Source organism: Diadema antillarum, unplaced genomic scaffold, assembly GCF_040938485.1.
Source record: "Diadema antillarum isolate AM-2024a unplaced genomic scaffold, OU_Dant_1.0 seq00000089_RagTag, whole genome shotgun sequence".
In the NCBI taxonomy this organism is placed as follows: Eukaryota; Metazoa; Echinodermata; class Echinoidea; order Diadematoida; family Diadematidae; genus Diadema; species Diadema antillarum.
Window position 1 is genome coordinate 1,452,193 of NW_027271179.1, and position 12,885 is coordinate 1,465,077.

At 39.0% G+C, this 12,885-nt stretch overlaps 1 protein-coding gene across 1 annotated transcript; it reads left to right on the forward strand.

Annotated features, from left to right (window-relative positions):
- The first annotated feature begins 6,096 nt into the window (after nt 1-6,096).
- On the forward strand, nt 6,097-9,821 carry LOC139726539 (NADH dehydrogenase [ubiquinone] 1 beta subcomplex subunit 8, mitochondrial-like). The gene is made up of 3 exons (XM_071637523.1): nt 6,097-6,183; nt 7,248-7,338; nt 8,910-9,821. Exons 1-3 carry the CDS (start codon nt 6,140-6,142, stop codon nt 9,012-9,014), a joined length of 240 nt encoding a protein of 79 aa, XP_071493624.1. The 5' UTR covers nt 6,097-6,139; the 3' UTR covers nt 9,015-9,821.
- The last annotated feature ends 3,064 nt before the right edge of the window (nt 9,822-12,885 follow it).

The window sequence follows — 12,885 nt, forward strand, 5'->3', positions numbered from 1 at the left end:
TTGCGACCTCTGAAAAAACTCTCGCAAAGTATCGCGAAATCTCGTCAGTCTCAAGGGCACAAACTGCGTAAACGTGATTCTGAATAAAATTGTCGTTCGTGCCTCATTATCGCACACGCTGCGGACTGACTGTGTATTATGATAAGACAAAGATGCCTATGGTTTTTGGTGATGGCGCCCTCGCTTGTTCTGTCTTTATACATGAAAAGGTAAATCCAATAGGGTCTGCTTGTGAGCGCTCTACTGGCTGCAGGTCTTCTTCGATCATCTTCAAATTTGGCATGAAGGTGTATTATGGTAAGATGAAGACGCCTATTGTTTTTGGTGTGGGCGGAGACATCGTTGCCATGGTAACAAGAATTTTTGTGGAAATAGCAGAGATTTCCTTGTGAGCGCTCTACCGGCTGTGTTTCTTCTCCAATCATCTTCAAATTTGGCATGAAGGTGTATTATGATAAGACAAAGATGCCTATGGTTTTTGGTGATGGCACCCTCGCTTGTTCTGTCTTTATACATGAAAAGGTAAATCCAATAGGGTCTGCTTGTGAGCGCTCTACTGGCTGCAGGTCTTCTTCGATCATCTTCAAATTTGGCATGAAGGTGTATTATGGTAAGATGAAGACGCCTATTGTTTTTGGTGTGGGCGGAGACATCGTTGCCATGGTAACAAGAATTTTTGTGGAAATAGCAGAGATTTCCTTGTGAGCGCTCTACCGGCTGTGTTTCTTCTCCAATCATCTTCAAATTTGGCATGAAGGTCCATTATGGTAAAGCAAAGCTGCCTATTGTTTTTGGTGTGGGTGGAGACATCGTTGCCATGGTAACAAGAATTTTTGTGGAAATAGCAGAGATTTCCTTGTGAGCGCTCTATCGGCTGCATTTCTTCTCCAATCTTCAAATGTGGCATGAAGGTCCATTATGGTAAAGCAAGGCCGCCTATTGTTTTTGTTGTGGGCAGAGACATTGCTGCTATGGTAACGAGAATTTTTTGTGGATGTAGCAGAGATTTCCTTGTGAGCACTCTACTGGCTGCATTTCTTCTATGATCATCTTCAAATTTGGCAGAGTTCTGCAGAGTTACACTGCTGCATCATATTATTGTCATCAAATTTGGTACCCAGAGGCAAAATGTGGACAGGATCACTGTTGCCATGATAACCCTATTTATTTATGGAATTTCTGTATGAGCGCTATATATTGCGATGATGTATGATGCTGTGGGTTCGGGGGATACATGTGCTCGGCTGTGCGACCCGCCGAGCACCGATCACTAGTTATATTTACAAATTGTATTGCCTATTCATCATTGGAAATAACATTATTCATTATGCTGACATTGCATAACCTGGATAGAATCTCAGAAAATAAAGAGAATCTTTTTCAAATGTTTGTTAATTCTCTTTCTGAACAGTAACTTGAGAAGAGTCATGAGAAATGTGCTATAACACAACTGAATACTGTCATATCTTACTGATATCTAGCTTTGTTGTTTTAGTCCCCATGGTTATCAGAACCTTTCTTAAATTTTAGCAACAGCAATGTGTACATATCTACAGGTATACTAAGGATTAGTCTCCCCAATCTCTGCTTAGTGCCATGGGTATTCAGGGTATTTGTATTTACTCAGTACATGTATATTAATCAGTAGTTTTAATAAAATCCTATGTGTTTTCTTTTGGAATGGCCCGTGTACTTGTAGTAGTATTCATAACTAATCTACAGAAGTTTTATTCTAAGGTGTGGTGTTACAGTGTAGAAACCATGTTTGTGGATGTCATGTTAAAACCTAAACAAACTTGGAATATTTTAGTCACATGATTTAAAGTGAAAACAAAGTTCTGGTAAGGGCTTAAGAACCCATCTGGCACCATTTCATACAATGTATTTGCTTGCCATGTATCGAAAGAGTCTACAAAGAAACTTACCTGGCTGATGCGGTTTGCCGGAATGATGAGTCGTTTTGGAGTATTTTGAGAGAAATGATAAAAGTCGGAAAATCCGACTTTTATTCCAGAAGGCTCCAGACTAACTCGGTCTGAGGGAAAACTCGACCCTACATTGTATTTCAGACAATTTACACGCAGTTCGTGATCGCCATATTCTATTACAATTGTACATACCTCATATACCGGGTGTCCCCAAAAAAGCAGAACGATGGATTTTCAGTACGTGTATTTTGCGTTTCTAAAAGTGATATATTTTTTGACATCATTAGAAAGAGCATATTCCGCAGAAGACAATAATACCAAAATCATTAAATTTGGTTCAGTACTTTTTATTCTACGCCAATTTCTAAAAATGCAGTCATTTTCAAATTTTGCCGGATTTTTGGGACTTATGAGATAATAATTTGAGTGCAACACGCGATCCATACGGTGAATATTGTGTAAGCTCGGTGATCCATGTCAACAAAAGATACAGCTCTCACATTGGGCACTGGCCAGGAAAAAGCAGTGTGTGTGTGTGTGTGTGTGTGTGTGTCTGTGTCTGTGTGTGCGTGCGCCCAATATGAAAGCATTATCTTTTATTGACATGGATCAACGAGCTTATACAATTCGCCGTATGGAACGCATGTCGCATCCAAATTATTATCTCATAAGTCGCAAAAAATTGAAAATGACTGCATTTACAGAAATTGGCGTAGAATAAAAAGTACTGAAGCAAATTTAAAGATTTTGGTATCATGGTCTTCTGCGGAAGATGCTCTTTCTAATGATGTCAAAAAATATATCACTTTTAGAACGCAAGGTACTGAAAATCCACCGTTCCGCTTTTTTTGGGACACCCGGTATAGAATCCTCTCATCTGATTGGTTAAAAGTGGAGTCATGAAAATAGCTGTGCCCCATTTCTGTCGAGCCCACCGGAGGTGTGGGGAGACTAAGGGATCACCTGCGGCGTCTGTTCGTCTGTCGTCCGTCCGTCTGTCCGTCCGTCCGTCGTCTGTCCGTAACGCTACAAAAACTTGAATAACTCTCTACTGAGGATTTCAATTTCAATTAAGCTTGGAGGGAAGAGTGGTTATACAAAGTTACACATTTTACCAAACATGAACGGCACCTCAAGGTCAAAGGTCACAGGCAGAGGACAATGAACTTTTGGGCCCAATGTTAAAGGTAGGGAATCCCATTTGCATGCCTTACATGAAGAGTTGTATAAATACAGTGGTACGTTGAAGAGAGTATCATTTTAGAAACTCCCATAAAGTATTGAAAGTGGAAGGTAACATTTAGTACATTTTTTTGACCGTTAAATTTTGAATTGAATTGTTTTCGGGGCTCACCGTAAATTCCAGTACATTACTAGGCTACCTTTGCAGACCCGTGTACTGCATGTGTGTCCATCATGTATATTTTGTGAAGAAAGTTCATCAACACTTACAAACATTTTTATATACATTCTTGCCACACACTCTATATGTTATTACATCAGCTCTTGTACTTTTAGATTTGTGTTTATAGATCACAAATACAGAAGAATGCAACAAAAAGGCTTAAGTGTGGCTGACACACAGAACTACTGAGTAGTTGAGTTTTGTGCATTATTCAAATTTTAGATAACTGTTGACTTCCAAATTTCTAAGCAGTGGCCTAAGCAAGTCCCCTGAGGTTCATATTTAATGTTTTGCTGCATTTTGGGAGGTCTGTAAAAGGTATCCCCTACCTTTAAGTTTTTAGGGCGCATTTCGTTTATTGCTCATAACTTTTGATGTATCTGTCTGTTTGTGACCAAACTTAGATGGTAGATGTCCCTTGGGAAGTTGAAGGTTACCACAAGGTCAAAGGTCACAGTGGCAGGGGTCAACAAACTTTTAGGGCCCAATGTTAAGTTTTTATGGCGCATTTTGATTGTGGATCATAACTTTTGATCCCTTTGTCCGTTTGTGACCAAACTTAGATGGTAGATGTCCCTTGGGAAGGTGAAGGTTACCACAAGGTCAAAGGTCACAGGCAGGGGTCAACGAACTTTTAGGGCGCGTTTCGATTGTGGCTCATAACTTTTGATCCCTTTGTCCGTTTGTGACCAAACTTGGACGGTAGATGTCCCTTGGGGAATTAAAGGTCATCACAAGGTCAAAGGTCACAGAAAGGGGTCAAAAAATTTTTAGGGCCCATTAAGTTTTTATGGCGCGTTTCGATTATGGCTCATAACTTTTGATCCCTTTGTCCGTTTGTGACCAAACTTGGATGGTAAATGTCCCTTGGGGAGTTGAACGTCACCACAAGGTCAAAGGTCATAGGTGGGTCAATGAACTTCTGGGAGTTAGAAAAATATTAATTTCTTGTACGCAAATGGGCGAGACACAATTTGGCACTTGCCTTGTTGATTTACTGTGCCCGGGGCCGGGGCACAGTAAATCAACTCTGCCCTGTAAATTGGTTTGGAGACAGTCACGACCCCGTACACATAGATCGCTTATACGTACGCACCAATGATACGACCGCCGCGCATTCGATCAGCGTGCTGTAAAAGAGACTAGCAATCACTGTGCCCTGTAAATACGTTTGGAGACAGTCGCAGCCCCGTACACATAGATGATCACTATATGTACATGTACGCACCAATGATACGACCGCCGCGCTGTCGATCAGCGTTGATTACGAGTGCTGTAAAAGAGACTAGAATCTATACTTTTGGTATCTATATTTCGGAATCTATATTTTCAGTCTATAAAACAAATAATGACAGCTTGATATTCGGGGCACAGTTAAAATTATGTAGGCCCTCGATGATGTGAAAACCATAATTTTAACTGTGCCCCTCACAGCAGTCATTATTCGTATACTGTAAGATACCAAACGAGGCCTAACTGAACAGACAGGAAAGTGCGTGCTAATCCGGTACAAAACAAATGGACAGCGCGCGGTCCTCAAGCCTATACGCACATCACCTCAGTTGCTGAGATGCGCGGTCTTTGAAGTTTTTGTTGTTGTTTATCAGGCGTCTTTGATTGTTTTTAGAGGTGCTTGATAGGCGCACACTAATTTTGCATGCGCGTCAAAGAGGTTTTTGATGCGCACGTTGTAACAACTCGGACCATGTAATACTGTGAGTAGCCAGAACGCGAAGCGCTACAATGTAGTTTATACAGGCCGCTCCCATAGTACAACACTACAATCCAGAGGGACAACCAATACAACTCAGCCCGCCGTCAAAGTGAGGCCGAGTTATCCCCGAGTCCGAGTTTAGCCTGACCCCGTTCGGGTATGTTCTGAGACTGAACCTTTTTGGTTAATATTTCGCATTTTCGGCGTTACCCATCGAATATCTGGTTATTACAGTGTTATTCCGCACATTTCCTAGGCATACATTCACATTTGGGAGCGAAATTTGACAACATTTGCAGGCGTACCAGAACTATGTTTTGGCTTTAAATACCACCTGGAGCAAAATTTTGTAGCTGGATACACATACAAGTGTGTACCGGGTGGAAATCTAAACAACTACTCATTACATAATCAGTTCAAGGTAGTTGGGATTTACATATTGAAATATGATTGATAAGTATGCAATTACACATTTGAAGGTTTCATGGTTGCACTTTGTATATTTTTACAATTGTTGTACACTGTTGTGGTTAATGTTAGAATGATATATTTATATACATGTCATAAATAGGGGATGTGAGCTTACCAGGGCCTGTGCCAAAGACACCAGAAGAGCGTGCTGCAGCTGCCAAAAAGTATGGAATGAGGGTAGAAGATTACGAACCCTATGCTGATGACGGCTGGGGATGGGGCGACTACCCCAAGCTTCCCAAACAACATTCAGAAGATAGAGATCCACATGGGGACTGGGATTTTCCTGAGGAGAGGAGAAATTTCGGAGAAGTGGTATGTAGCAGCTTCCCCAGTAATGTAGGCCTTCAAGTAGCAAATTGTAAGTGTCACAAAGTGCAGTTGACGTTTTCTTCTTGTAATGAACTTGCCTGAGCCAGTCATTTAATTTTTTACACTTACACAAGTTACATGTGCTGTTGCGAACTTTGATACATTTCTATAAGTGTGATGTATATTTACCCCCCCCCCCCAATGTGTTTTCTCATATTTATAATTTTACTCCAAATTCTAACAGTGAGTAACATATAATCAGATATATTTTCACTTTCTCACTAGCTCCACATAGAGCAAGATCTCTTTATGCGGCAACGTCCCAATATCTACAAGGAGAGGAAATACCCAATGTGAGTACCTTTTCCGTAACTGAATTTTTGTGCATTGGAGCAGATGTGATTGATTTTTGTTGGTCATAAATGGTCTACATGCCATGCAACTCGGATGGAATGGGTATGTAGAACATGCCACTTTGTGTATTAACACCATCTTGACTATACTGATTACCAGCTCCAGAGGACGTGGGAGACCAATGAAAGACCTGGTCTTAATGTGTCAGGGCCGATATTAGGATGTGTGGTCTGACCTGCATTGACCCGCTGGACAGGGGTGCATGGAGGGCAGGGCAGGTGTTAGACACTGTGGCCCGAATTCACGAAGGTGGTACAATTGAAACCGTGGTTTTAACCATGGAAAATTTGTATGGAGCGCCAAGTGTTGCATGGCCTATTTCGTTACGAAATCAGTCATTTCATTGACGAAATGACCATTTCGTTGATGAAATGTTTATTTTATTAACGAAATGATCATTTTGTTGACAAAATGTTATCCTATGTTGGCCTATTTCGTTACGAAATCAGTCATTACGTCGACAACATGACCATTTTGTTGACAAAATGTTTATTTTGTTAACGAAGTGGTCATGTTGTTGACAAAATGACTGATTTTGTATTAAACTAAATAGGCCATGCGACACTGGGCGCTCCATACAAATTGTCCATGGTTTAAACCATGGTTTCAATTGTACCACCTTCGTGAATTTGGGCCAATGACCGCCTGCTGCCTACCCCAGAACCTTGGACACCGCGGCAAAAAAGAAAAAGAAAAAAAAGGATCAAGTCATGTCAAGCCAAGTTGAGATCTACACAAGCTTTGATGTGTCACTTTTTCATGTGTGGGTGTTAAATTTGAAGAAATTATCATCATGTTTGTTACACATTTGTACTTTAAAGTGCTTACATCAGATAGGAGTTGCCTGATTTTTCATCTTTTTTCTGCCAGCTTTCCAGTGAAATTTTGCATTAATTTCCACTTCTGATTCAGACTTCTGACGATCAACATTTTGATGTTTTGTAGATTCGCCATTTTTTGCACTTTGCTATGAAATTCCTCCTTATGATTTCCTTGTGTTTAGGTGGAAACAGTGCTTAATCCTTGCTGGAATTTTGGGAACACTAGGAACCCTTGGTATCCTTGGGCAGAAGTACAAGTATTTCCTACCAGTGGTAAGTGACATTCTTTGTTGAGGAAGCTCAGAAATAGATGATGGTTGGAAACATCCTTTTTCTCTCAGATGTGACATCCCAGAGCAGTCTTTAATTATTCACTGGACTTATTGGAATGCATCCATATGGAGCCAGATTTGACACGGAGGTTAACATTTGTCTTCAGTGCAATTCTACACCATGTTTAATTTGGCTTGATAGATAGACTAGAGTCAGATAAACAGAACGGTAACAGTTTCATCAATGTGAGACATAGATAAGAAGGATGTAGAATTTTACATCTTAAGTCATGTTTCCGTGAAAAAAGTGACATTAGTAACGACCATTTAATGCAAATTGGAAGAGATGACATTGTCATCACCTCACAAGTTTCATTTAGACCTGTGCATTAGTCTAAAATAGAGTTCTTTGTTGACATGAAATCCATAATAAGAATAAGTTGTAGCTGTGGCATCAAATGATTGCAGTGGAGTAATAACCTTTTAATGATAACTTTCAGTGGGAAAGTATTCTTCACTGAATTAGTGCCAATAACATGATATTTATGCCTCTAGTCTGACATGAAGTGTGTCCGTCTGTCCGTGTGTCTGTCCTTCCGTTCTTCCATCCCTAACCCATTATGTGCGCAACATAACTTAAGAACCATTCGTGATATCCAAATTAAACATGGCATGTGTATATATGAGTGGACAAAGCTGCGCCTAGCAACTAGTCGGCATGTGCCGACAAGTTAATAGGGCACAAGATCAAAGGTCATATAAGGTCAAATGCTGGAATTTCAATATTTCTCCTGTATCTCTGCAATACCTGAAAGTATCTTTATGAAAATTAGTGCATACATGTACATTACCAGATAAAGATTCTCTAGGGAAAGTTTGAGCCATGAGATCAAAGGTCAAGTGAAAATGCTAAAATTGATTTCTTTCTCCGTATCTCTGAAATGGGTCAAGGAATCGTCATTAAACTTTAGTACACATGTGCACTATACATGAATTGCCTGACAGTGATTCTCTTTGGAAGGTTTGTGTTATTGGGCCAAAGTTCAGGTTAAATTGCCAAAATTACATTATTTCATGTTAAAACCACACTTTTTTCTCCATACTTTGGAAATGACTCAAGGTAAAAAAATTGCAAATTCTTAATTACACTTAGAATATACAATGTACATGCACTGCCATACACAATGTTTCTGTAGGGAAAGATTTGGGCCATGGGATCAAAGGTCAAGTGAAAATGCTGAAATTCCCAAATAATTGCTCTTTGAAACACTTCTGCTTGCCAAATGAAACTTACGGTAGTTCAAGGAATTAAACCTCTCAACACATTTTGAGATTGTGCCATCAGACTTTTGAACATGTCATTTCAATTTCTTGCCGATCATGTGAAATTGTTGTCTCACATTGTCAAAAGGTACTGTAGTAAACCTATTGGGAGAATAATGCGTATAGTGGAGGCATACCAGTTGCCAGAGCAACATTTCTGGTTTATAACTTTTATTTTTGTTACAACCAGTTGCTCTGTTTTGTGCATCATTCTCTAAATTTTGTCATTGTCTATGTGTATTTGCACAGGCTCCCAAGCAGTATCCATACAACAGCTTGTACATAGAGAAGGGAGGAGACATGAGCCATGTCCCTGACACACCCAAGCACTATGGCTTCCCAAGCTCAAGTTAATGAAGAGGACTAGAAAGCAGTGTGGGAATGGTTTGGAGATGTTTCAAGTGCTGTTGCTGTTTTGTAGTATTGACTGACAAGTACACTCTACCCAAGTGTGAGTGAATTGTGATCAAGGAAGAATACCAGAAGCAGAATCATTCAGTTTATCATTGGCCTGTTCCCATTTGAATTGAATACATTTTCCAGATTTCTGCTTAGTATACTTTTTGTTGGCAACACTGCAGACATATTTTGGGAATATCTACTTGTAGATCTATTAATCTTTTGATTTATTGTGACTGTAAGCCCACAAGGCTCTCTGTAGCTACTTGATAGAGCAATACAGTTAACCTCATTTATAAATCTCTGTGGATGAACACTGTTGGAGTCTGGGAGTCTTCATTAGAGCAGTTTTCCTGTAGTTGACCCATACAAGTTTTGTAATAATACAATGTATGTTGGAGTTTTCCTTAATATTCAGTGGTTATGAGACTTTAAAACTACCAAGTAATGCTAAGTACCTTTCCAGCATTAAATGACAAATTTAATACATACAATGCATACTCAAAGGAGAACATGTAACAGAACGTGTAACAAAAGCAATTTCATGCAAAGAGCAGGTAATAGGCTTACCTAATCCCTAACCATGCTTCAGATTTCAGAACCCTCTGTACAATGCTGTGCAATGTACAGGGATGACAACAAAGGTGTCTTAAAGGTATGAGATACCAAGTGGTTTGGGACATCAAATCATCTCAAATCTTCTTCGAAAATCATACATATGATACTGACTGCAGTTGGAGAAAGCTGATTACCTTGTGATGGAATATCATGCCTTAGCATAATAACTTATAAAGTGTGGGATGCACCAAATTCATTCTGTGTAAGTATTTGTACCAAGAATTTGTGTTGGTCAGTTGCAGTTTGACAGTGACACTCCACACGACACCAAGTATAGTGTATTCAGACAAATATGTAATGCTGCATTTCATGACAGCAAAAACTGATAATCAGCTATACAAATGGGATGTATTTGAAAGGGATATATTAAAGGAAAAAAGAAAGAAAAAAACTCCTGCAGTGAGCAATTGATGCTAGCATGTTTTTACAGGATGTTTGTCACAGCTCCTGACAAACTGAAAATGAAAATGTTGACAGGGTAAGAATGGAGAGAAGAATTTAAGTCCTAGTCTACATACACCTGTACATGTATTTGTCAAAGCAAGAGTTGCAGTTTGAATGAACAGCAGAGCTACATTAGAGAACTTGTTCGCAAGAACAATTCACCCTGATAATGTATATTGAGTGATATTTACAAATGCAGATTTATTAAACTTTGAAGAAAGTTTAACGTGGTTCTCTGTATGTGATTATTCTGAGTGCCAACAACCAGCATCATTATTGAGAATGATATTTGGCATTTAGTGTGTGTTTTTGTTTCACAAAATTGTTAGTTTTGTCTTTGTACAACATCCTATCACCATTATGGAGGGACTGTGTAGTGAGAGTAAGTCTCATTTTAAGGCCAAGTACAGTAAACCTCACAGAAGTCAACACTGCCAAAGTAGACATGATGAAGAAGTCTAGGTGTTTATTTTTATCACTACAGTGTACATGTACTTATGAAAGTCTTTGTAGGAGTCCACATTTATATTAGAAAGTTGACAAATTGCCAATGTGGACGTGATTTTGTGTGTGATTACACATACAATGTGACTACTTAAATCATAATTATTCTAAGATGTATAGGCAGGTCCCTTTGCTGCTACACGTACCAGATTGCCTAATGTAGTGTGGATTATTGATATGGTAAAAACATAATAGATTCTCATTAAAGATACGCTAATCTTTTTGTAGCACCTGTGAAATCAATGCATTATAAAGATCTGTAATAATCGTTTTGGCATGATAGCAATCCAGATCACAAGATACGTACCATGGTATATGGATTTAAGGAAATGGCAGCAGTATTAAAAGCAATGTTTGTATTGACAGGAATGCGCTGTGTTTGAGACAGGAGGTACAGATGTGTGTGTGTGTGTGTGCATGTATGTGTGCACGTGTGTTCTCGAAAATGGCTTCAATCAGGTATAATGATGAGTTTCTCACTGGGTATATGCCCTTAGAACAAATGAAAAAAAGGGGGCCCATATGGGTACATTGGGGGTACAATGTGTATTAATGCACTTGCCTGTTCTGCATGCTCAGTGCCTGCATGTAGAGTGTACAGGCAAATCCTGTTCTAATAAAGTCTTCCGTACTGGCAGTTCTCTTTTATTATATTGAAATTTCTTTACAGCCAAACAAATACAGTATAGAAAGATATTTCAATGATAATATTGGGCCCTGAACTTTCTTTTGGTTTAAGTGAAATTTTGTTATTACATGTACTGTGCTCATTACGATGGGAGTGCACTGTACTTACACTACTGTATTCAAATGGGGAAATTTCAAAATTTGTACACACAGTCAACTTCGGGCTGAAGAAATAGCCTCAACTTAGAGAAAATCTGACTTATGAGGGATAAAACTCAATGGAATATAAAGAGAACAGGGCTTGAAAAGACCTTCGACTTACATGTAGCCGATTATTTGACTTATGTGAGGTCGACTTAAGCAAGGTTGACTGTACATCCTTAATTGTTGTAGACTGAATTAGAATACCTATTGTATTATTTGATGCATTTTCCATTTCAGTTAGTCAATTCATACCACCAAAAAGAAATGTTTTCTGAAACATGTAATGTAATATGCCTGGCCAGCTTGAGCAAACTATCATATCCCCTGTAGAAGCCTCTTACGAGATTGTGTGTGTGTGTGTGTGTGTGTGTGTGTGTGTGTGTGTGTGTGTGTGTGTTTGTAGAATATTTTGTATTTGTATGCATGAACACTTAAAGTGCAATTTCCACACCATATTCATGTTGGCTTTAATAAATAGGTAAAACCAGATGAGCAGAATGGTAGAGGTTCATCAAAATCACATTTGAAATAAAGAAGTTGTATATAAACAACACAGGTATGGCAGAGGTGAGGACATTGCTGTCCCATCAAGTTGTTAACAAATCTCCACTACACCCCTCATTCTGACATGAAAACTGTGTGTCATTCTGTTCATCTGATTTTGCTGTTTGTATGAAAAACAGGAACATCGTGTGGATCTACGCTCTTTTGATCAATAAGGATTTCATTTCTAAGCAAGAGAAAATGGGCAATTAGCATCAAGATTCTGCATACAACAGCAATTACAGTATGTGCTGAAGTCAGATGGCAAGTCAATCATGACTTCCTCTGTAAATTGGATCTGCTCTACTCCAGACAGACTTTCCTTTTCCTGGTGGATCAATGTTAGCCTGCATTGTAGCTATTGATGGTTTGAAACTAAACAGTGTACAATTGTACCTTGTATATATGTAGGCCTACTAACAAGTTTAAAACGAATGTCCAGATCTACATTGTATATTACAGGTTCACATCATGTACACACCAGGTGGACAGTACAAATAGTGCAATACATGTAACATTCCCAGACATTCAGGGAAATGTACATTTTTCGGCATTGTCCTTGTAGGCACATGTAAAGCACACACAAATACCATCCCCCCCTCCCCCTAAAAAACAAACAAACAAACAAACAAACAAACAACACACACACACACACACAAATGTAAAACAGCTCAGAAAAGAAGTCATTGAAAAAAAAAAGTATTTATTATGAACCACATGTCCAATTCCACTGATGATGGGATCAAATCTGTATCAGGTTGTGACAACAATGTGCAAACTTACATGTCTATGCAAAAAAAAACAAAAAAAAAACAGCACACCAGAATAGAAGAGAAAAGTTGGCATACGTGTATGTGTTTGTTGCTGTATATGGTTGGAATAAATC